General features: G+C 40.2%; 1 protein-coding gene across 4 annotated transcripts; it reads left to right on the top strand.

Moving 5' to 3' along the window:
- Window positions 1-9401: 9401 nt before the first annotated feature.
- On the top strand, window positions 9402-26203 carry LOC135607492 (uncharacterized). 4 transcript variants are annotated; one of them, XM_065099362.1, is made up of 13 exons: window positions 9403-9681; window positions 9760-10394; window positions 11940-12100; window positions 13529-13589; window positions 13768-13833; window positions 13975-14060; window positions 22146-22209; window positions 23196-23408; window positions 24613-24678; window positions 24775-24854; window positions 24936-25059; window positions 25158-25258; window positions 25817-26203. In XM_065099362.1, the coding sequence occupies exons 1-11, from the start codon at window positions 9495-9497 to the stop codon at window positions 25048-25050; spliced, it is 1734 nt and encodes a 577-aa protein (XP_064955434.1). In that variant the 5' UTR covers window positions 9403-9494; the 3' UTR covers window positions 25051-25059; window positions 25158-25258; window positions 25817-26203. The 4 variants fall into 4 exon arrangements, with proteins under 4 accessions (XP_064955437.1, XP_064955434.1, XP_064955436.1 ...); XM_065099364.1 differs by lacking the exon at window positions 25817-26203 and adding an exon at window positions 25333-25683; XM_065099365.1 differs by lacking the exon at window positions 23196-23408 and having other exon boundaries at window positions 9402-9681.
- Window positions 26204-26395: the final 192 nt, after the last annotated feature.

Genomic DNA, 26395 nt, shown 5'->3' with positions numbered 1-26395 from the left:
TATGGTATCGTGGTTAGAAACAAGGCTAGATTAGTGGCCAAAGGTTTCTACCAAGAAGAAGGTATCGATTACGAAGAAACCTTCGCTCCTGTGGCTCGATTAGAAGCCATAAGGATGCTCCTTGCCTACGTTGTTAGGATCGGAGCGGCACTAAGAGGGGGGGGTTGAATTAGTGCAGCGGATTAAAACGTCGGTTTTGACAAATCTTTCGTACGATAAAAATCGAACTTGGAAGTGCTTAACTTGAACGCATGTTCGTAAAGGTATGCAGCAAAGGTAATGAGGAAATAAAGCATGTAAGAAGGTTTGCAGTAATGTAAATAGCAATAATGAAATGCAAACCAAAGATCACGCCGATTTTAAAGTGGTTCGGTCAAATGACCTACATCCACTTGCGAGGCCCTCTTCGATGAGGCTCCCACCTTCCACTAGCAAACCTCTTAAAGGGGAAGGGCAAATACCTCTCTTACAACTTTTTACAAGCGGTTTACACTCTTACAAATTTTCAGCAAGAAAGAAGGAGGTGAATACTCTAGCAAATTGAAAACAAGACTTGCTAAGACTTTTCTAAGACCTTTCTCTCAATCAATTGCTTCTCAAAAAGTTGTTTTCTTAGCTGAGATTTGAGGGGTATTTATAGGCCTCAAGATGATTCAAATTTGGGCTCCAAAATTTGAATTCTCTTTGGTTCCCGATGCTGGCGATGCCACCGCCTATCAGTGTCTGACACTGACAGTGGACTGGCGGTGCCACCGCCTGGCTCTCAGGTGTTGGGCGATGCCACCGCCTAGCTCTCAGGTTCTAGGTGGTGCCACCGCCTACACTATTTCAGCTCACTAGTTGGGCTCCAAACTTGGCCCAAACCAGTCCGAACTCGGGCCCAATTGGCCCCTACTTGGGTTATAAGATTAACACCTAATCCTAACCCTAATTAACGTGCTAACTATGAATTTAAAGATATTTCCTAAGCTATTACAAAGTCCGTAAGTCAAGACTTTTTCCGGCGAGCTTCTGGCGAACTTCCAACGGTCTTCCGACGAACTCTCGGAAACCATTCTACGGACTCCCGGCAAGCTCCTAGACTTCACGATTTGATCTTGGCGAGTTCCAACGAGCTTCTTCGGCAAGCTCCAATCTTTCTCGGTGAGCTCCGCGAACTTCCAATGAACCTTCCGACGAGCTTCCGAAAAACCCTTCGGTAAGCTCCCTACTCATTCTCGGCTAGTTTCGGCAGCATTCCCGACGAACCTTTGGACTTCCGTCGAACTCTCGAACTCCCAACGAATCCTTCACGCTTGACTCCGGCACTTTATTTCGCTTTATGTCTTCATCGTTATCGTAGTTAATCCTGCACACATAAACCAAAACTCTACTCCTATCTAGACAATTATTACAATGCGAATTGGCATTCTGTTGCCTGACACGTCATTGGTTGGCGCTTCGTCCGATTCTTCAGCGCATCGTCCTCTCTTGCAGCTTGTTGCCCAATCGGCAGTTGACCTCCGCAACCTTGATATCCTTGGCACAATTCCGCTCTCCTTGGCCCGATGCCCGACGTCCGAAGCGTTCTGCTGTCCAATATCCTGACGTGATCTCCTCCGGCGCAACGTCAATTCCTCCTGCTTTAATTGTCTCATCTTGATCGAAGCATCCTGCGTCACTCAAAACGTAGATTAAATCATAAACACATATCAAGTAGTTTTATCATCAAAATACGAGATTCAACATACGCTAGTAGTAATAATTTTAAGTTATTTCAAATGGATGTTAAAAGCGCTTTTCTTAATGGCTTTATTTCTGAAGAAGTCTATGTTGAACAACCTCCTGGATTTGAAAATAATAGCCTCTCTAATCATGTGTTTAGATTAACTAAAGCTCTCTATGGTTTAAAACAAGCTCTGAGGGCTTGGTATGAAAGACTTAGTTCTTTTCTTATTGAAAATAATTTCACAAAAGGTAACGTTGATACTACATTGTTCATCAAGAATTTTGAAAATAATTTTCTCATTATTCAGATTTATGTTAATGATATTATCTTTGGTTCTACGAATGAATCTCTTTGTGAATCTTTTGCTAAAACTATGAGTCTTGAATTCGAAATGAGTTTAATGGGAGAGTTAACATTCTTCTTAGGCTTACAAATCAAACAACTAAGCAATGACATCTTTATTAGTCAAACTAAATATGCTATGAATTTGCTAAAAAGATTTAATATGAATAGCTCAAAAGCTATTAACACTCCTATGAGCACATCCACTAAGTTAGAAATTGATGAAAGTGGAGAAAGCTTCGATCAAAAAACTTATAGGGGCATAATAGGAAGTTTACTTTACCTCACTACAACTAGACCAGATATCATGTTCAGTGTAGGACTTTGTGCTAGATTTCAATCAAACCCTAAGATAACTCATCTCAAAGCAGTTAAAAGAATACTTAGATATCTTAATGGTACCACAAATCTAGGATTATGGTACCCAAAATCAGAGAATCTTGAGTTAATTGCTTATGCTGATGCGGACTTTGCTGGCTGTAGACTAGATAGAAAAAGCACATCATGAACATGTCAATTTTTAAGACATGCCCTTATTTCCTGGTCATCTAAGAAACAAAACTCGGTTACACTATCAACAACCGAAGCTGAATATATTGCAGCAAGTGCATGCTGTGCATAAATTGTATGGATGAAAAACACCTTAGAAGGTTATAAAGTTCATCTTAAAAATATTCCCATTAAATGTGATAACACAAGTGCAATATGCTTAACAAAGAATCATATACAACACTCAAGAACAAAACATATTGATATTAGATATCACTTTATACGAGATCATGTTACTAATCATGATGTAATCATAGAGTTCATTAATATTAAACATCAACTAGCTGATATTTTTACAAAACCTCTAAGTGAAGAACAATTTGATTTCATAAGAAGAGAATTAGGAATGTTGATGTGTCCGAATACATAAATTAGTTAAAATTATTTTTCGGACTTTATTGAATGATCAAATCACTTGATTGCCATTACATGCCTAAATAACATGTTGGAAATTATGTGTTGAATACAAAAATTTCCATAACAATAAGCATATTTTGTCTTCATGATTGTATTTGAAAATCTATAGCATAGTCTTGTCCGACTGCATGAAAGTATTAATTTCATTTTCGGATTCGCTTAACAATTGGTATCCTAATAATCAGATTTTCTCATACACTTATTATATGAAAAATATTTTTGTGAAATGGATTTGATGAAATGATTCCTGCTTATAAATTCCATCTTGAAATATGGATGATAGTGTTTTTACTTGCAAAGGTTTGTTTCACATACATATCTTGATCCTTGTAAAAATGAAGCATGATTTAATATCTCATCGATTTTAACTTCACTCAAAGTAAACTCACAAATAGCCTTCCTCCTTCATGCAAAAAGATTATAACAAATAAAAAGGAAGAAGTACTCAAAGCGATCTACATATCATGCTTTCCTTTATATGCTTGTATAATTGATTTCCTATCACTCACTATTGGAAAATAACATGAACCTAGTAAAGGCATGAACAATTATCACACTTATACTCAAAATTTGCTTATATTATTCTTCTGGTATCACAATTATCATACTTTTTATTGATGACAAAGGGGGAGAAATATATGAGTATTAATGCTATGCTATGCCTTGTTTGTATCGTGTCAAGATATCAAACAAAAAACTTGCATCGTAATGTGATGAAATGCAATAATTGCTAAAACATTTGAAATGTGTGCATCATGTAATGATATCAAAATCTTACTTCACAGTTTTACATGTTGACATCTTACAATATGATGAATTGCTACTATTACCATCATTCAAACTTGTAATGTAAAATTTAAAAATGAATGTCAAACCTTGACATCATCTTCAGAGAGAAACATCATGATGGGAATCATGATGGGAGTATTGATAAGTTTAAATGATTTTAACTTATCAATATGTTTCTTGAATTCAAAGGTTTTGAATTCAAGAATGACTTATCTCAAGTATGACATATAGATAGGGGGAGTTAAGGTTAACTCCATTATCAATTGATTGTCATCATCAAAAAGGGGGAGACTGTTGAATCTCAAATTTTGATGATGAAGTCAATTGTCATTTGTTATCTAATCTATATGTTGAGATAAGTGTGTAGGATTAACTACAATGAAAGTAAGATATGCAGCAGGAGTTGCATATCGTAGGTAGTTCGAGAGTTCGACGGAAGTTCGGATAGTCGTCGGAGGTTCTGCGGGAACAAATCCGAGAAGTCCATGAGCTTGCCAAAGAAGCTCGTCGGAACTCGCCAAGTGGATCGTCGCAAGTCCAGGAGTTTGCTGGAAGCCTGCAGGAGCATCACCGAGGGTTCATCGGATGATCGATGGAAGTTCGCCGAAAGCTCGCCGGAAGAAGCGATTGACGCACCGGAGCAAGTTGCAGTAAATGTCTTAGGAAATATCGTAGGTAGCACAATGATTAAGTTGGAAATGGGAGGTGATCCCATTAACTTAATCTTGGGGCAATTGGGCCCCTGAAAAACCCAAATTGGGCCGAATGGATCAACCCATTCGGACCCTGATTTCTACCAGGCGGTTGAACCGCCCCAGCCAGGCGGTGGCACCGCCTGGGCTCAGTCTTCGAGCGAGACTAGGCGGTGCAACCGCCCCTGACAGGAGGTGGCACCGCCTGAGCTCGGTCTTCGAGCTCTGGAAGGAGGTGCAACCACCTCAGTCAGGCGGTGGCACCGCCTGAGCTCGGTCTTCGAGCTCTGGCAGGAGGTGCAACCGCCCCTGACAGGAGGTGGCACCGCCCAGAGGCTCAGTCTTCGAGATCTGCCAGGCGGTGCAACCGCCTCAGTCAGGAGGTGCAACCGCCAGATCCCAGAATTCCAGGAATTGACAATTTTGAGCTCGAAATTCAAACTGGGTTGGGGCCTATAAATACCCCACCCTTTCAGCACTGAAAGAGCACCAAAAATACACCGAAATCCTGATCTTATTCTATGATTTTTAGAGCTCAAAATTGTTGTAAAGGCTAAAAGATCTTCTCCCTCTTTTCTTCCAAGTTATGATTTTTAAAGAGAGGAGAGAAAATTCTGTAAGGGTTGTCTCCTAAGCCCGTCAAAAGGAGTGAAACTGTAAAAGGGTGGTTGGCCTTCGCCTATTGAAGGAAGGCCTTTAGTAGACGTCGGTGACCTCGTCGGTGGAGGAAGCCAAAAGTGGATGTAGGTCAAGATTGACTGAACCACTCTAAATCTCGGTTTGCATTTACTTTGAGCATCTTATCCTTACTGCAAACCTCCTCAATAGCTTACTGCCTTCTGCATATTTACGATCGTGTTTTAAAGTTCAGTATTTTTCGAATCGGCGTTTAGACGTAAATCAGTTTTATCGTACGAATATCATATTTCAGTTTGCGCTTACATTTTAACTTTCATCATAACTGCAAATTGCCTTCATAGATTTCCTTTAACTACATCTCGCTTGATTACAAGTTAAAGAGATTTACGAATCAGCTTTTCTACCGAAATCGCTTTTATCGTACCAACACCATTTTAATCGTTGAAAGTTTTCCGCTGCACTAATTCACCCCCCCCCTCTTAGTGCTCTTGATCCTAACAATTTAATCTCTTATTGTTTTATTTAACTTCATTTAAGTAAACTTACAATGGTTTTCCTCCTTCATACAAATAGATAATGATAAATAAAAAGGAAGATGTAATGAAAACTATCTCCATGTCATGTTTCCTTGAAATGTTTGTATAATTGGTATCCTATCACTTATTATTGAAAAATGACATGAACCTTTCTATGACATGAATCATTACCGCACTTATGCTTGAAATATGCTTAAATCGTTCTCTTTTTTGTTAATGACAAAGGGGAAGAAATATATGGTAAATTAATGATAGATAGAATTGCTATAATTGTCATATTTGCATTATGTTAAGATATCAGAGAAATATATGGTAAATTGATGATAGAATTGCTATAATTACTATGATTGTCATATTTGCTTTATGTTAAGATATCAAAAGCTTATATCGTAATTTTACAAATTAATATCTTATCATGTGATGAATTTTTATGATAGAATGAATTGCTATACATAGAGCTTACATTTGAAACATTTGCATTATGTTAAGATATCAAGAGATTGCATCGTAATTTTACAATATTAATATCTTACCATATGATGAATTGCTATGATTGCTATCTTTCATATTTGAAATATGAAACTTGAAAATGGATGTCATGCCTTGACATCATTTTCAGAGAGAAACATCATGATAGGAATCATGATGGGGGTATTCATAAGTTTAAATAAACTTAACTTATCAATATGTTTCTTGAATTCAAAATTCAAAGGCTTTAAATTCAAGAATGACTTATCTCAAGTATGGCATATAGATAGGGAAGTTAAGGTTAGCTCCGTCATCAATTGATTGTCATCATCAAAAAGGGGGAGATTGTTGAATCTCGGATTTTGATGATGAAGTCAATTGTCATTTGGTTATCTAATCTGTATATTGAGATAAGTGTACAGGATTAACTACGATGGCAGTAAGACATGTAGCAGGTGTTGAGCCAGAGTCAAGACCAAGATCACATTGGAGGTTCGATAGTTCGTCGGAAGTCCGGACGGTCGTCGAAGGTTCTATAGGAATAATCCGAGAAGTCCATGAGCTTGCCAAAGAAGCTCGTCGGAACTCGCCAAGAGGATCGTCGCAAGTCCAGGAGTTTGTCGGAAGTCCGCCGGAGCATCGCCGAGGGTTCATCGGAAGTTCACCGGAGCTCGCTGGAAGAAGCGATTGACGCATCGGAATACGATTTGCAGCATTAATGTCTTAAGTGTCATGGTTAGCAAGTAGATTAAGTTAGAATCGGGAGGTGATCCCATTAACTTAATATGGGGCCAATTGGGCCCTGAATAGAGCCAAATTGGGTCGAATGGATTAGCCCATTCGGACCCAGAATTCCTGGCCGACGGTGGCACCGCTAGGGTCGGCAGTGGCACCACCCAGGAGACTTGGTCTCCTAGGAATTTTGGGTGGTAGTACTGCTCCTGTCAAGCGGTGGTACTGTTGGCAGTTATTACTGCCAAGCGGTGGTACCGTCAGAGCTCGATCTCCGAGCTCTGCCAAGTGGTGGTGTTGCCTAGTGTCAGATGTTAGGTGGTAGTACTACCCAATTATGACAGTGGTACCGTCAGGACCCTAGAAATCCGAGAGATGATACTTTTGAGCTCCAAGTTCAAACTAGTTGGGGCCTATATAAACCCCACCTTTTCTTGCATGAAAGAAATTCGAAAGCTTGCATTTATTCTGAGAATTTGAGAGCTTAAAAGTGTTGTAATAGGCTAGAAGTTCTTCTCCCTTTTTTCTTCTAAGTTTTGATCATCCAAGAGAGGAATGAAAATCTGTAAGGGTTGTCTCCTAAGCCCGTCAAAAGAAATAAAGCTGCAAAAGGGTGGTTGGTCTTCACCTATTGAATGAAGGCCTTTAGTGGACATCGGTGACCTCATCGGATGAGAAAGCCAAAAGTGGATGTAGGTCAAGATTGATCGAACCACTCTAAATCTCGGTTTGCATTTACATTCTGCTCTCTATCTTAACTGCAAACTGCCTCCGTTGCTTTACTTTAATTATACTTTCGCTTGATCTTAAGTTGAAGAACTTTCCAATTTTATCATACGAACGTTGCTTTAATCGTCGAAAGTTTTTCGCTACACTAATTCACTCTTAGTGCTCTTGATCCTAATATGCTATTCTTCCCATAAATACATGTTGGGTCATTCCACGTGGGCTCCTTAATGGTGGCTAGTTGTCAAATCTGTGGTTAAGGTTGAAATATTCCATATCAAAAAGTATTTTAATGAAAATAAAGAAATGTATAATAACATATATGCAATGGTTAAGGTGGAAGATAAGATCATACACAAATTATCTTTATACAAGCATGTTAGTGGTCTTTTTAGAATTTATACGATAGTTCAATCTAAGAGAACTACATCCTTAAGTATTTTTAAATTTATATAATTAATTATATATATAGTATATTTTTATTAATAATAAAATTAAATTTTATAGTTGAATGATTGAGGCTATTTGAAAATTAGATTATGAACTTTTAGTTAGATATATATTTGTCTGAAGATGACACAAATATTTTTATTTTTATTAATCTATTTTTTTTAGTTAGATATATTAATATAATTTTATTTTATTTTATTTTAATTAATCAATTCTTTGACCTTGTATAATAGGTTGAAGAATCTCTATTGATTTTCCTATAATCATGCTGGAGATGCTCTTTCTTTCTTATTAAAAAAAAATCTCTCACGGTGGCTTTTCTATCATAAGTAGCTGACACACAGGACGACCATCGGATGTAGCGGAACAACCACAAGTCATACCAACAAGTATGAGAAATTGCCCCTAGCCCTCGTTAATGCATGTTTGAGGTCATCGGCTCTATGAAATCCTATATGCCTTGTCTACTAATTTTGCATTTAGAATGCGAAACATCACACTCTTTTGCTATTGCTATTGACATTAAAACTCTTTATCAATTATCTCACAAAGGATCGACAAATAAATCTAATTGTATCTCAACGTATCAAAATCGAATAATAATATTATTAGAACCAAATCCAAGCTGAAGAAAAAAAATATTCCCTCGACGTGGGAAATAAAAATTGGCATGTCCATGGGCCAAGGTGTCATTCAATCGAAAGGTAAGAAGTTGAATATTCAAAAGATGATGATATAATATCTAAGACCGCAGGAGGTTTGCTGTGTGGGGTTGAGAAAAAGGAGAAGCAACAGGGGAAAGCCTTCTTGGAATGTTTGAGATTGAATTGGACATTCACAGCTTAAGAAGACCTATCGAGATAGGTAAAGTGACTTTACAGGGAAAAAAGCCTTCTTCAGCCAAAATTCCTGTGTCATGATCTGTTTTAGCACAAGACTTACCACTTGCAAGGCCAGATAATGATGAATCGTAACAACTATATTACATTCGAGACAGAGGAAAAGAGATACTCTCGTTAGAATGTTTGGTTTATTATATTTATCATTTGTGTTTGTTAGATATATATAGTAGATGATAAAAGACGGTGAAACGATGGATACGAAAGCGACTACAATTGCGATTCTAACCAAAGATCCCATAAACAATAAACAAACAATAAACAAGAGTGCTTCGTTATTACTCAAATGAGGCGTTCGTTCGTTCGTTCGTTACTTAGGGAAATCACATATTAGATAGACCGTACATAAACATCCTCGACATGGAGAGATAGCAAGTCACACTTGATTAAATCACCGTGACCCTTCGAGGCCTGAACCGGATCGGTTCAATCGAATCGAACTAAATCCCTAAATTCTAAGCAATTATTGTGAAAACGAAACGGCCCACAACATCTTCTTCCGACTCGAAAGGCCAAGGATTTGGGGCGACTGCGTCCGCCGCAAGACATGGGGCGTCCCGCGGCGGCGGAGGTGGCGAAGGCCGCGGTGAAGGCGGCGGCCGAGGGGTGGCGGATCATCCCTCGGCCTCTCCTCGAGACGATCCTTAACAACTACGCCCTACACCACCGCGTCCCTCAACCCGTTGTCCTTCACGGCCCCCGCGGCGTCGGCAAGACCTCCCTTCTCCTCCACCGTCCGTCCCCTTCCTCCTCCGCCCTCCTACACTGGTTAATATTCGTTGTTAAGGATCTCATCTTGTTCCTGTTTGCAGGTCTCCTTCCGGAGTGGAACAAGGGCCCCCACGTCGCAGCCTACGTCGACCTCGCCGGAGACCCTTCTGCGACCCGCCCCTGGGCCTCTTTCTCCGCCGCCTCGGCGCTGCCGGCTCTGGGAGCCCTGCGTGGACGCCTTGAGCGCGAACTCGAGGCCCTGGTCGACCACGGGGTCCGCCGCGGTACCATCGGCAGTCGTGACGTCTTCACCGCATTAAACAAATGGCACGGCCTCGACACCGCCCTCCGACGCATCATTGGCCCCGGTCGCCTGTCTAAGAAGGACGAGGCGGCTTCTGCTTCCGCCCTCTGGTCTAAGGCGTTGCTCGCCTTCTCAGTGCGGATTGGAACAGGGGAGATCAATGTCTCTCTTGCTGTGGCGGAGGAGAAGGCAATGGTCACTGGTGGTACTAGGAAATACTCCATGGACGAGGTGGCGTACATGAGGGAGGCGGTGACATCGTTAAAGCTTGCGAAGGAGGTGATAGGAATGCATCAGGAGTGGAGGAGGGAGCCCATGAAACATCTAAACTGGACGGGAGGGTTCTCAAGGTCTCTGGCGAATTCTTCAACCGATTGGCCCTGCATCTTGCTCGACATCCTCTCTGCAGCAGCGGAAGTCGACTTCTTCCAGGTAAAGAATGGACATATTTGGATTGGAGATAAATGGATTCATCAAGTTTAAAATCACAAAGGGATAAAGAAACTCACCACCCGAAGGACAATTAAACAATAATACAGAACTTAAAAAAAAAGACTCACTACTCAAGGAAATATCCAAGAAATACAATCAAAGTCTGAATCCTTTTTAACTCTAAAACATCAAAATAAATACTAGTGTATAAAACAATCCTCCATGCATAGAAAATTATGAAATTTGTTACTTTACTGTTGATATCTAAGTACTTTAATGCATTCCTTGGTTATGAAGATTAGTTGAATTAATTTTTTCTTTGAATTTGCCCACCAGATCATTTATTAATGAAACAGCTGGAAAGTTAAGAGTCTGAGTTTTTTTTCGACTTATAAAGACATGCCCCTTAACATTTTAACAATCAATTCGGGCTATTCAATCAAGTTGGGATATCTGCAGGTTTGGAAAATGAGCTTGCAACTCATTTGGTTTATGGATTGTCATATTTGAGAGGTCTGGATTAAAGGCTATAGGATAAACATTGTGGGCTGTAGAGAATACTATAGGATCAACAAGATTTACACGAGTTGATTATAGCAAATTAGACGCTCCCGTATCATTTCTGCTTTTTAGATTGTTTCATAGACTCTGAATTCTAAATTTTGCACTTAATGCTTGCCAAAGCCCTATTTTGATATACTGGGTAAATAATTCTTGAAGTCGTAAAGGGTGTTCTTATTTTGGTATGTCACATATCTCTCAAATGGTTGAGTTGGATCACTCACCTGTGTTCTTTCTCCAAGTTTTGTTTCTTTTTAAGAAGCACAGAAGTTGATTGCATGCAATCTTGATGATTAGTTTTTTCATCTGCTGGTTGATCAACAAAGTGTTTTTAAAAAGTACATGATCAGCAAAGTTGACATCATGCCAACTCTTTAGCAGAAAAGTTTCTGGTGATGAATCTCAGCTGAGCATCCTGATTGTTTCTCGATTTTTTGAGTCTGTCTCTTGTGCTTATGCTTGGAATGCTGACATGAAAACTTCTTGGTCTGATTGAATGGAGATGAGGAGGTAGAAGACGAGAAAGTTATTCTCTCATTATGTTAAAGTTATTCTCTTATTTTGTTATAATAAATTAACAAGAGAGGTGAAGAGACTTTCACTCATTTGGTTTCAAATATTGTGATAGAAATGGATGGAACCAACTTGTCTCCATGTTCCCTTTTTCTTCCTCTCCAGAAGTGGAGGTATTTGAAGAGAAATACATGATTTTGAGTGATCCTTTTGTTTCTCTCCTATCTAAGCAAGGATATCTAAGCAAGGAAAGGGCTTCTCTTGTCTTCTCTCATTGTCTTCTCTCTTCCTTCTTTCCTCTTCTTTCTTCCTCTATCATTTATACACCTCTATTAAACCAATAAGTAACGTACAACTTTTGTCTATTTTGATTGTCTTTGCCATGGGCTCCTTGTTGTGGAAAGATCTGGTATATGTATCTGATACAAACTTAAATATCTTATGTGTTCCTGTAACATCTTATTAATGCAGCCTAAGCTGGTTATAAACAATGTTGACGTTCTGCGAAAGGCTATTTTTTCAGATGACTCAACAGTTTCTGCTGCAGTGTATCATGATAGTTTCATATGGAGATTGATAGCCCTAGGTGCGAACGATAGGTGCTTGCCTGTCATTCTTGTAACATCAGATAGGTAAGGCTCCGATGTTATCCTCTTCAGCACTTATGTTCATACATGATAGTTAACTTTCTCTTCTTGGACAATATCATTTTAATTATATCTTTGTTAATCATGCATCAGCATTTTTTTATAGGTACAGAGCTGTGAATCTCATAAACGATAAATCCTTGACACTAAGGAAAGTTGAGTGCAGTACCGTAACACTATAAATATCTTATATTAAATTGGTATTTCTATCATTTTGCCAGTAGGATTTTAGTTTTGATGCTCTTATTAATATTATTTGTTTTGTTAAGATTGGGTCTATATCTTGGGCGAAGAATCTATTCTACTAGATGGCTTCTTGTTTTACTCATCAGCAATATTAACTGGGGTACTGTTCATCAATTGACTCAGGCATCTCATTCTATGTGATAGTGTAATCTGTGTCCTTCGAGCATACTCATTTTAAGCAGTCATCTGCTTTGATACTCAAATCCTGCAAATTAAATTTCTGTTTGAGATGCATGTTTTATTACTAAAAAAATAATGGTTCTATCCATCTGATGGATTGTGATGGTGTCTTCTAAAGGATATATAAATGTGAGAACTCAGTAGCTCAGTTGGTGCTCAACTTTGTGGGTTCCATCATGTGCTTATGAAAAAAAATGCCTTCTTTCCATCCGTAGATTATATTGTACATATTTGATGCCATATCTATTTTCATGTAAGGGTTTGATGTCTTATTTCTGATCTAGGTTGTGGGTTGGACTGTCAGCTGGGATGATACATGTCTTCAGTATCCCAAGAAAAAGCTGGGTAGAAAAAGGAAAAAAATTACTTACTCCTAGTCTGATATCCTCTCTCATGCAGCTTTTTCTCCCTTAGGCCCATTGGTGATGAGTTGAGAACAGGTGTAGCCACCACGGAATCAGAAGGCCTAGAGTCACGAGTGCTAATCTGTTCTGAATTGAAAAGTGAAACTGGACCAGTCCACTTCAGTTAATTAATCTGAAATTTGAAGTTATGTAGCTGGTTTAGTTCATCTAAAATTTGGTTGAAGTCTGGAAATTGCTGCCTAAGTTTCATGAAATGGGGTGGTCCCCAAGCCCTTTTGTTGGAATGGTAATCTTTGTCCCATATGATGTTGTTTCAGCCAAAACTTCATGGTTTTAGGGATGCAGTCAATTGCTCATGGCTGATGCTTAAAGGAACCTGTAACATGTTTTTGGTCTTGCCTGTTATCATCCAGACGTCCAAACGTGCATTTCTTGACATATCTGATGTAGTTGATTTTTTTTCATTTTTTTTTGTTTATTGACTCGAGCAAGATGGTGCAGCATCCTTTTCTTCCAAACAAGAATCTCTGCATATTCTTTTACTGCATCTATTAACTTTATCTGCGGTATATTTTGCTTTATTTCTTATATATGAAATACTTGATTGTCTTGTGTTTTCCAGTTACTATTCCTACCAAGCATTCATTGACTTTGGATTTCCAGACATTTTTATCTCACGTGAGGTACATTTCCTGTGCTCTTTTTCCTTTTTGTTGAATCTTCAATATTATTAGTAATTTAACAAATCAACATTTTTTGTTTGGTAAATGTTCTCTTTGGTGAATTACTGATTTCTATTCTGCCTTTGTGCATGCTTTTTGTATTGTTGGCTAACTTGCATTTGAAACCAATATCTTAAAGACTTTCGGCTGGACGCATCAAGAAGCTAAGCTGCATATGGTCTCTCAGTTCTTTAGTGAATCTGAGGTAGTAGTGACTCTTTGATCATTATGAAAATTTTCCTCTTTTGCTTCTTTATGTTTGTTGGTCATTACTTCTTCCTGCTAATTATTTATTTCCGAACAACTTTAATGCTATATACTAAATACATCTTTTGTGAAGTGATAGTGGAAAGTGATTGATGAGGTTCTTGGTCCAAATCCTCGGCAACTTTCTGAGCTTTACATGCTTAAAAAAAGTAGTTATTACTTGGAGTAAGTAACTACCTTTTCTTCTAACTGAATAAGTTTATTAGGATTTAGAAGTAGCTACATATTTTAATATGTACCACTTCCAGTTTGCATGTCCTCTTCTCAGTCCATATCCATGAATAACAAGATTTGAGTAAAATTCAAGGTTCAATTTCAATTGATAGGGATGGATCTAATTGTTTTAATTAATCATTTGTTTTCTATTTGTCTTGAAATAAAGTGTGGACATTTTGTGGTTTGGCTTACCTTCTTTATTTCTCCAAGGCTTTATTTTCTGATCAAGGTTATTATTGATATGCTCTGTCAATAATTTAGGAAATACTTCATCTTCTAGGAATGCTTTTTAAACACCTTACTCTTAGTTTCACACATATCATATATGCATGGCTAAGGTAGGATGTCATTTTTTAGTTTTACTACTGCTATCAATAATAGTAGTAGAAAAGTGTGCAATTTTGAAATATGCTAACTTGGTAAATAAAATGATAATGTTTCTCCTGTACACAATAGTATTTGATAATTGTACACAATTATAAACACAATTGAAAGAAAAACACATGTATATCCTATTCGAAATTTATATACACAAAAATGCTCATAGGTCATCATTTATATCTACGCTGGCATGGGCTCGCACTTGCTTGCCTCCCTACCTATCACTTTGGTGGGGTACTAGTGTCTTTACCTACAAAAATATGATCTACAATAAGTGATAATAACTCAATAAGTATAAGCCCCTATAGTTTTATTTAGGTGAGTATGCATTATGTCATGTATGTAACATTTCGAAATCATATTTATAAATTTAATAGTAACATCAAGGATTTTAATTTCGAATAATACTGCTCGTAACGGGTGGTACGTATCGATCCGCCAACAAATTGGTACGCGGACCTCCTACTACCGGGCGGTACCGTTGATTGGGGCTGTTTCCACCCTGTTACCACCCTAAATCAGTCGGTGACAGTCAATTTTGATCGTCGTCGCCTGCTACTAGGTGGTATTAGTGGAGGGAGAAGAAAGAAAGGGAGAAGAAGAGGGAGAAGAAAAGGGAGAACTTGGAGATTCGGCATCTCTCTCCCTCGACGATCCTGATACGTCGTCGCCCTCCCTCGTCGGATGTCGCAGATGAGATGTTGCCTCCTCGTCTGAGGCGACGAGGCCTCGGCATCGTCAGCGACTTCTCATCCGCGTGGGGAGAAGAAGCCTTGGCGACGTCGCGGGGAGAAGAAACCGAGCGTCATTGAAGCGACGTTGCTTCTCCCCACATGGGCAAAAGAAACGAGGTGACGAGGCGGAGACGTCGCCTTGTCACCCTTTTTTGCGCGAGAAGGAAACCTTGGTTTCTTCTCCCCACACGAGCAAAAAACGAGGCGACGTTGCCTTTTTTTTTACACTATATATATATATATATATATATATATATATCGAGCGGTACACCAAAATGTATCGCTCGGTATACTCCTACTATACCGTACCGAGTTGAGCTCGATACTCCGGTACTGTACAAAATTGCGAACCTTAGTAAATACATCATCTTATGACTTCTTTCGTAAATATAACACCGTATTATAACAAATGCAAAATAAAGAGGTAAAATTTGGAGTTGAAGTAACTTAAAATGCATATGTGCATGAGTAGGAATGATAACACATCCATGAACTTATACACTCCATATCATAACATATATGTGCACTCCCACACCGCACGTCATAATATATGCATGCATTTTCATACCGCACATTATAATATACAAGTGCATTCCAACATCGCACGTTATAACATATACGTGCACTCCCACGCTGCACGTTGTAACATATATATGAACTCCCACACCGCATGTCATAATATATGCATGCATTGTGTCATAGCATATTCATGCACTCCACATCACATGTCGTATATGTGCATCGCGCATCATAACATATATGTGTACTCTCACATTGTATGTCATAGCAAATATGTTACTTTCACATTGCATGTCATTAATACACATACATGCATGCAATATATTTTTATGCTTATGCAATGCACACATTAACATCGTGCTTATACCCAGCTCATGACGATCTTATTCAAAATATGCTTGCAAATATACTTTGAGTGCACAAAGTACGTAGTACCATTATTTTATAGCAATGATTACAATAGGCGCTCGGGCGCTCACCTAGGTGCTCGGGGGAGGCAAGGTGAGGCTCAAGCGCCTCGCTTCATTTTCAGGCGGCGTGCTTCAAAGAGGCGCCGCCTGGGCGCTCGCCCGAGCTCAGGCGCCGGGCGCTTCGGGTGAGCGCCTGGGTTAAACTAGGCGACCGAACTAGATTTTTAGGTCTGGTTGGTCTCCGGTGCTTTAGTTGGTTCAATCGAACCAACTAAATCACCGATATCAAGCTCCCTCTCGCGATTTCCCCGACTTCCCCAACCCTAACACTCGTGATTTTGCCGTCGAAATATCTTCTTCGTTGTCGTTGCTCTTTGCTGCCGTTGTCACTGTCGCTGCTCGTCACTACTGTCGCTACTTGCCGCTGTCACAATCGCTGCTTACCGACTGCTCGCCGTTGTCACAATCGCTGCTCGCTACTGCTGTCGCCGCTTCCGTTGTCACGCTGACACGGACTTAGCTGGTTTTGCCTAAGTCGTGCGGCACCCTTGCGCGTCCGTCCGCAAAGGTCAGCCTCCCCGAAGCCTCCCATTGTCCCTTAGGACCAACAAAAGAGAGAACGGGTTAAAGAGAACGCCTCAATCGGGATCTACAAGCAAACATGTCCGAAAAACACTTCATAGACAATGCAAATTACAAACAGACTTTACAAGCTCTGAACAGTGGCACAACAAAGGGTAAAATGGTCCATTACAGACCGAAAAGCTCTCGCACGTGTCCACATGACACAACCTTTATTTACAAGCCTAAAGAGGCCACCAACCCAACTAAAATGGGACTTATAAGCCTTCGACTGCCCCTCTACATTCTGTACAAGGCATGAACATGCCAAAAGACACGGATATACATAAGCATTATATCAAACACCCTGTTTCGAAGTTTGTCCGTGACATTCTCCCCCACTTATCCCTTCGACGTCCTCGTCGAAGCCTTTGTGAACACTGCAACTCTTCGCCTTTGCTGAGTCTTCAGTCTTCTGCTCCAGCTGCAATACACCTCCTGGCTCCCAGCTGCTCTCCGCTGCTGTTTTTGAGTAGTCGAACCTTTGATCCGCCATGCTGCTTCAACTCACCAATGACTCTGACTCTGGTGTGGGGTTGGCTGAGTTGTGTTGATCCTCGTTGATTCCTGCGGATCCACCAAATGAAGGAAAAGACCATTCTTACTGCGCCAGTTTCTCAAAATTTCCACATGCTACTTGAACTGGGTGGATGCTTGTTGGAGCTTTAACGAGCATCGCCTCGCAAACTTCTGAAGTTTCGGGTCCTTCCTCCACAAAATCTGCTCATTGACTCTTCTTTCAGTTAGTTGTCGCATCCAAGTAGGTTCGCATCACTTCCGCTTTCGATTGGCATTTCGTTGGGAAATGAAGCGGACAATCTACTCTCAGTAGCACTGATCACCGTTGGTGAGGATTTGACAACTATTGTCTTCCATTATCTTCGAAGGGTCTTTGAACTTGTGCAGAGCTCCTCTGCTGGATAGATAAGAGAACTGGGGTACTCGGTTTCGCCCATTCTCTTAAGAGTTGAGAAGGCAAAGGTTACTTGACTTCGCCCGCCTCCTCGAGATTGTACTTCATGCATCGAGCTGGTTACTGGCCTTCGCCTGCTCTTTGCTCACACTTCTGAAGTACTTGAAGTGTTTGCACTCCTTGCGTTGAGTTAGCTACTGTGATTCACCTTCTCAATGCCATTGAACTTCTGGAATGCAGGAAGTTTTCACCCCAACTTGGAGTAATTCTCTGATAGATGAGGTCGCCTCTAGGATTGTACCGTCTTCTCCATCAACCCTGCCGCCTACTCCACTGAGTAGCAAAGGTACAGCACCGCGTACTGCTTGCTTCGTTCCTTGGTCGTGCACTCTTGCATGACCCGAAGTCCTTCACTTACGGCTATCTTGATGAGAAACTTGTTGACACCGGTCTTACGAAGTTCTTCGGCCTCTGCCCTTCAGCCTTGTCTCGGTACTTGAAGATTGCCTCTGCATTCTCCACCTCCTCGGCCCCTTTTACGACCAAGCGCTCTCCCTCCATGAGAGCAAGGGATTAATGACTTTCACGGAAGTCCCGCCTCTGCGGTACCATGGCGCTGCCATGCCCATGGCACTACTATCCGTCGCCTCGCATCTCCATCCCTTTTCTTCACAATCAGTAGATATGCCTCCGTGACACTCCTCCGAGTCCACCTCGATTCTAACTGATTGCTTGATTTTGGGTAGCTAAGTCCCTCTGGACTCGTCGTCGCTTCCTCGCCCCGTTCGACCCCCTGCTTCAACACCTCTGTGTTCTCTAAGCAGTCTGTTTGGTCGATGGAAAGACAGATTGCAACTCCCATGCCTGGCCTCTGCCATCACGTTGTAGAGTTTGCACCGATTCTGTTCTCCTTAGCTTCCTTGGTAGCAACGTTCGCTTACTCGACCTTGTCCTCTGACTTGTCGGGCTCCCTTAAGCGAATATGAGCTCTGGAGCAGTCCAACTCTCCAGCTGCTTCGATCATACCTCTGCATGATCAAGTCCCTCCCATGGAACTCACTGGTACTTGCCTTCGAACTTTTCCCTTAGTGGAACACAGCCCCCATATGCTGATGACCAAGGTTTTCGTCCGATGCAAAATTCGATGCACGCACGGAAGACCCGCCTCTGCGGTACCATGGCCTTCACTCCTTGAATCCATAGATAGCCCTTCTTGTCGTCATGTTGTTCACCAAAGCGGAGCTCCCAGTAGCTCCCGATCATACCTCCATATGATCTCATCCCTCACGGGACTATGTCGTGTGTGTCGCATTGCCACGAATTGTTCCACCACGATCCGCTGCACCATGTCGCCTCCTGGTGACATCTCCATTGCATTCTGATCCTTGTGGAATAAACTCGAATTGTGAACCCTCCATGTGTGGCCTCTGCCAATACATCGCAGGGTCTCCTCCACCTTCGATTTTGTTCGCTCCTTTGGCAATCGACCTTCATCCACCCACTCTTGGGTCACACCTAGATGAAGCACCGCTCTAGGACAGTCCGTCGCCTAGTAGCTCCCGAAGTCCACCGACTTCACTGTAATTTGTGCACCATTGTCTGGATCCTGGGCCTCTGCCCCTACCAGCACAATCTCCGCTGCGCACCGCTTCCTTCATGGCAACTTTGAATGGCAACACTGTGGCATATTCTTCAAGAGTACCCGCCTCTGCGTCCTCTTGCCCCGTGCTAAGGCCTTCTGAACCCAACTTCGCCTCCGCAAATTGAGTCACCTTAGTTCCTCCATCAAATGCTTCTCCGAGATAAGGTGCATGTGCCCCGAAGCTCCCTTCGTCTTTGGCACCATGCAAGATGAGTCCGCTCCGTCAGAATGAAGGACCCATGGAACAACATGATCCTACTATTGCCTCTGCAAGATTTCATGTCCTTGACCTCTGTCTAAGGAAAGCACTATGCCTCTGCTCCACGTTCCAACTTCTATGCTGGCTCCCTTCATGCGGCTTGGGTACTTCTCCAAGTTACACCCAAGTTGCTCCGCTCCTCGTTTTTGCATTGAGTCGATGGTGGCCCTCGCGCCCACCATTCCACGGGTCAGCCCTCCCTTGAGTCCGATCTCCACATCGACTCCAAGTGTGCCTTCATTTGAGTTGCTTTGGGTCGCTCCCCCACTTGATCTCGCAATGCATCCACCCATGCATTCTCTCGAGCGAGATCATGTGACAACTCCTCGCTGCTTGCTCGGTCCATTGAGCTTCGTGGAGTTGTTGTTTGTGAGGTACTCCTCCTCAACATGTGAAGTTCGTCTCACATGATTCTCCCTCTGGAGAGCTGAGACTTATCCCTCCTGGATAACTGTCCCGTTGGAGCAACATCTCTCTTCGTTTCGGAGACCACCATCCCCTTGGACTACTCCGATCTGCTGAACAAACTGTGCATTGTTCTGCCTCTTGCAAACACACTTGCTAGATTGCGCCTCCACGTCAATACAGCCACCGCTGCACCCCTCAAGGCCTAGCAACATGCTGAACTCGTTGCACACTTCAGCCTCCTCCGGACGTATCCTTCGCATGCCGAAGAGAAAGTTTCAATGCTCCATGGCGCCGAGTCTCGACCGCCTTGGGATGGCCACGAACAATCCATCGTCCGCATACAAGCCCATGCATGAGTACCGAATTCTTCGAGTTAGCAATTCCCCTCACCTCTGTGAGCTTTGCACAACTCTTTCGGTCGCTGAGCAACTCATTCCACTTTGCATGGTCTCGTCCTTTTGCCAAGCGCCTCGCTTGCCTTGAGCACCATCAAGTAAAGTTGTCAACGTTGAGTCGTAGCTCAAACTCAGCCATCCCAACCTTTGTGCGCTCCGCATTCTTCCAAGCTTGCCTGTTCTCGTGGTGCCTCTCGCGCGAAGGGTTGGCCATTCCTCTGAATGCCAATGTCAGATGCCCGCTCCTCTGAGCGACTCTTTTCCCTACATCTCCATGCCCGTTTTCCCTCAAACGGTCGCGCGTTGCTGACTTCCCTCCATGCAGCCCCACTAGGTCCCCCACGTTTGCATATCAAGTGTTTCTATGAGTGCTTGTCCCGCTCTGATACCATATGACACGGATTTAGCTGGTTTTGCCTAAGTCGTGCGGCACCCTTGCGCGTCCGTCCGCAAAGGTCAGCCTCCCCGAAGCCTCCCATTGTCCCTTAGGACCAACAAAAGAGAGAACGGGTTAAAGAGAACGCCTCAATCGGGATCCACAAGCAAACATGTCCGAAAAACACTTCATAGACAATGCAAATTACAAACAGACTTTACAAGCTCTGAACAGTGGCACAACAAAGGGTAAAATGGTCCATTACAGACCGAAAAGCTCTCGCACGTGTCCACATGACACAACCTTTATTTACAAGCCTAAAGAGGCCACCAACCCAACTAAAATGGGACTTATAAGCCTTCGGCTGCCCCTCTACATTCTGTACAAGGCATGAACATGCCAAAAGACACGGACATACATAAGCATTATATCAAACACCCTGTTTCGAAGTTTGTCCGTGACAACGCGCCACTCTCGCTGTCGCTCGCAGCTCCCACTCTCGCTATCGCTCGCCGCTCCCGCTCCAACTATAGCTGTCGCCTGTTATCGCTGTCGTTGCCTCAACAGCCTCGGTCTTCTCACACTCTTCTGACTATACTGTTAACAGTATATTAACAGTATACTGCTAATGTATACTAATAATTGTATTTTTTTATTAGATTAATAATATATTATTTTGATTTTAATACTATTAATTTTTATTTATTTAAAATTATTGTTAGGTTTCATAATAAATGGCAAGTGTACAGAGTAACTCAATAGATTTGATGTAAAATTTTATTGTTTTGATTTTTGAAACTTTTTATTAATGTGACATTGTGATTTTGTCCCTGATTTTCTTAATTTAATAACATATTTTTTATTTAAATAATTATATTTATTAATTAGGGAAAGGAATTGTGCTGTTATTTGGTTTAGGGAGGAGAATAAGACAAAATAGAGAGGAGATGGAATAGAGCTGCTTAGTAGGCTGCCTTGATGGGTTGGGCTCAGCCCATTAGGCCCCATTAGGCACATCTCAAGTTCGCTAGCACATATGCGTATCTTGCTGGAGGTTCGTAGTTTTTTGCTGTAAACATACTTAAAAGAAAAATAGATATCGTTGCTTATATATACTTTGAACAATATTTTAAAGAACTTTGCATATAACATTCTTGAAGTCATGTACTTAAAATTTAAAAGTCGATAACATGAGCATGCTATATTATCATGTTTATGAAGCATAGATATCACAAATCATATATTTAAGAAATGATAATATATGCCTATTATTTGTGTTTCTATTGGCGTGCTAGTTGTAGTTCGATGTATGTGAAATTAGGCACTACAGTTTTCTAGTTTTGATTGCATGTGACTTACTAGCACCTTTTTCTCAGGGTAATGCGGGATGGCAGTAGTAATTTTGAGGATGTTGTTGATGCATACTTGGCATATCTGCAAGTAAGTGTTTTTTCCCCTTAAGTAGTTTGCTTACCATCTGCAAGATTGAGAGGTAACTCATGTGGAGTGCTCTGTTGCTTTTTCGGAAAGTAACTAAGTAGCATATCAATTTAATCATGAGCTGTACTCTAGAACAAGGAGCCTCAATACCTTATTTCGACGCCATTCATTATGATTGAGGAATGCATATATTGGTATATGGGTTATGTACATGAGTCTTCTTTTGTGCTCATGATCTTGTACCTGAGTTAAATGTGATTTACCATGATATAATGCAATTTATATTGTATAGTAAAAGATAATGTTTATCTGAAGGAAAAAAATTAGGTTTATCATGACATTTGCAACGCACATAGGTGGTGGCATACTCAATAATTATGTGAGACCTTATTTCTCTTATATTACTATTCTTTGTATTTCTGAAGTGCATAAAATCTTAACTAATGATTTGATTTGGTCTAATTTCTTGACTCAAATATTTTATTTTCTTCAAAGACATTGTTTTATTCTAGTCTTGTGTAATACCTGCAAACTTGGCTTATATATTAAAATCACTGTGTTCATGAGCTGTTGCTTTCCTTTTTTCAATTATTGTCCAACCTCTATGTCGAATAAGAGCAGGACACTGACAGTTGTTTGAGAATCTTCCTATTGGCAGCATGATGCTTTAAACTTTTGCTGGTGTTGGATCTACTTAAAATAACGTCATGTTCTAGCATAGTAATCTTTTATTAGTATTACTATTTCTCCTCTGTACTAGTATTCATGGGCAAATATAATACAAAATCATGATTCCATTACGATATGTGAAGTTTAGAAATGTTGAATTCTAATACATATCCAAAGAGTGACCTACATCTGAATTACACTTTTTTTCTGTTTCCCATTGAATTCTAATACATATCCAAAGAGTGATCATTAGAGTGACCTAAATCTGGTCAAAAACATTTTCTAGGGTTTCTTGTTTCTAATTTGTTCCGTACCAGGTAACTGTGGTGAACCCAGCAATGGAATCAGTTCTAGTCATTCTACAGAAGTTTGCTTCTGATGTACGTACTGGAACAGTTCCCATAGATCGATTACATTTTGGTGCTCCTTGGAGACATCCACCTCACACTGATGATCCTGTTGCATCCTTAAAGTGGGCAAAGATTCAACTCATGGATTTTGTCCAATCATTTGTGAATGTTGAATTTGGTGTAAGAGATCTCATTATACACTCTTTACTGCTTTTGATCCAATTTACTAGCTAGATCATTTGGTCTCACGTGAACTTCTTGCTTTCTCTAAATGTCTTTGATCGTTGTACTTTATTTCTTTGAATTCCATTGCATATTCTTCCATTGTTTCTGTGGTCACAGTGATGTTTGTCATTGAAATATTGATCAGTTTATTTTATTAAGGGGAAAATGTTTGCAAATGGTCCTTTGATCGATTTTGCATGTAAATCATCAAAGCTTGCATTTCTCTTCCCAGGATTTATTTTCTTTTGTCATTTTTGTCCTTTTTATTTTACCACTCTGTTATTGACAGTCTAGTTTCTAAATGCCATTGAAAGAGGTTGTCTATTCTTGATATTGATGTTATATTTCACAATGGTGCAAGGTAAGAAAGAAGCAGTAATGTTGTTCACCCCATCAAAAGAGGATTTTGTAATGAGAAAAAAATAAATTTATGAACTTGATCAATTTACTTCTTTTGCTTCTTACTCAGGGATGAAATGATAGACCAAAGGTGTGGGTTAATTATGGTTTAATTGAAGTCCTCGTAGGTAAAATTTTTAAACTAAAGATGACATGGATCTCTTATTTATTTGGTCTTTGTGTATTTTGCTGCTACTCTCTCATATGTTTGAAATGATAGACCAGAGGTATAAGTGAATCATGGTTTAACCAAAATTCTTATAGGTATATGCTACAGTAGGGATTGATGATAACAATGGCAAGGATCAAGTGAAGATGAATCTAGGAGCTTAGGACAATAGTGTCTTATGGATGACATGGTGCACAATTCTTTCTTCATAAATTTCTTTATTAAAAATTTGACATGGAACTCTTTTTTATTGGTTTTTACAAAAATGCAATAATCGGTTGTAAGCACTAAAAGATGCCACTTTAATATGGATATAAAGGAGATTTTTTGATGTTGTGGTCAAATGCTGCCTAATTTGATGATACATTTCTAGACTGTCTGGTCAGTACTAGTAGCGTTCTGTCACAAACACGGTTGGGATGTATTTAACTTATCACTTCTGTTGAATAGTTGTTGATCTTGAGGGACCTCTTCATCCTGTTATGTAAAATTAATTTTTTGCTTAATAAGATGTTGCTTGGATGTGATTTGAGATACCTTCCCAGATTTTGGTCATGGATTTTAATATTTTTCATCTCCCGTCTTGAGTAGGTTAATTTTTTAGCCGACGATAGCCTTGAAATACTGGACGATCCTTCAATTGTTGCGATGTTGGAGGTACACAGTTTTAAAGCAGTTATTGATCTTTGCATTGACACTTAAGTTTGAGATGATTAAGTATTAAAGATCAGACTAACACTATCATATTGTTAGGTGGGCTTATTATATAAACAGAGAGATCCATCTTTTATTCGGCCAATAACTCGAGGCATCCAGAGGTGCCTTGCGAGATGGTCAGTTATTTCATAAATTGACTACCACAATTTTCTACCATCAGTCCGTGACTCAACCCTTTGCATTTTCTTGGTGGTTAGGCTTGTTCAGCAAAAGATGCAAATGAGATTTGGAGAACGTGTAACATACTTATGGCAACGGGTAATGCGTGGGCGAAGCTATCGCCATTTAATGAAGGAAATAGGCTATAAATAGATGAAAGAGGTATAATAATAACCTACTTTTTGGAGTTACCTTGCTCTGAACTCCCATCTCTGAACTGGTTGGTAAAGAAGCTTTTTTGTTTTTGTTTTTTACCTCAGATCTGTTGCCACAAATTTACCTCCACGGAAATAACCCCTTGGATTTCTCGATGGTTGAGGCATATGTTATTTTGTGCTGGCAAACCTATCCAGGCAGACATGTAAGTTCTACTCCTGTTCTTTTTTATCAATTAAGCATCCATATGGGGTATTGTATGATTTGTTTTGATTTCAGGGAAAAGAGTGCAAATAGTATAATTTGCTCGAAAGATCATTAGTGGTCTTTTTTTTCATGGAGTCTCCTCTCAGTTTCCATCAACTTACACCCGGAACCCAGGAAAGATAAAAAAGACTATTTGGTGATATATTTTGGTTTTCTCTGCCACAAAAAAAAATTGTACTGGTATACCTAGTAGATTTGGCCTCTCTGTTTCACGTGGAATTGTGGTTACAGTAACAAGTTCAATTTTTGGAAAAAGACATGCTTTATATGGTGGTAGGTAACAGTTGTAGATGACTGTGCAGCATAGATGGGTAATACATTGTTGATGTATTCTTGTGTGTGTATATAAAAATAAATTATATATATATATATATATATATATATATATATTTATATATCTTAAAACAAATTGATTGATGTAGAGAAGGTTTTCTGATGCCTAACGTGCAAGTTGGATTTGTGATATTCTGATTTAACCATAGAATTTTCTGTGCAGATTCCTGTAATTTGATCAGCCAAATGAATTCAAATAAAGAAAAGGGGAATCATGATGCTGGATGAAGTGCTTACAGTTGCAATAAATTGAAGGAAGCTAATAAAGCTCGTATATTTGAAAATCTACATATCAGAATACATGGTACTCTTAGATTTATCATTATGATTTGGTTGCAACTTGTACTATTGTATTTTGTGGCGTTTAAACTGACGGGATTGCAGTCTGAAGGTAAACACTCTATTTGTAATTTTGTAGTAACCAATGGCCTAACCTAGTTTCAGAAACTAGGAGAAAAGGAAAGAGATCTATTATTATCCACAGGGGTAGTTAACGCAAACTCTCTTCGTATGTAAGTTTTTTTTGTCCATTGCTCCCCTTTGCATTTCACATCTCAGGCAGATTTTTTGACTTTGTATTCACCAGACAGAGTTGGTATATTTTTCATTTTTTTTTTTTGACTGCATGTAGCAGATTGCCAATGAGGTAAATGTATTAAATCGCCAAATTTCTCATACATCATCACTATGGAAATCCATGGTATAAAGAGAAATGGGCAAAACCTAACTCCCATTGGCCCAT

The sequence above is a fragment of the Musa acuminata genome, chromosome BXJ2-3, assembly GCF_036884655.1.
Source record: "Musa acuminata AAA Group cultivar baxijiao chromosome BXJ2-3, Cavendish_Baxijiao_AAA, whole genome shotgun sequence".
Lineage (NCBI taxonomy): Eukaryota > Viridiplantae > Streptophyta > Magnoliopsida > Zingiberales > Musaceae > Musa > Musa acuminata.
This window is presented reverse-complemented; position numbering and strand designations above follow the sequence as displayed.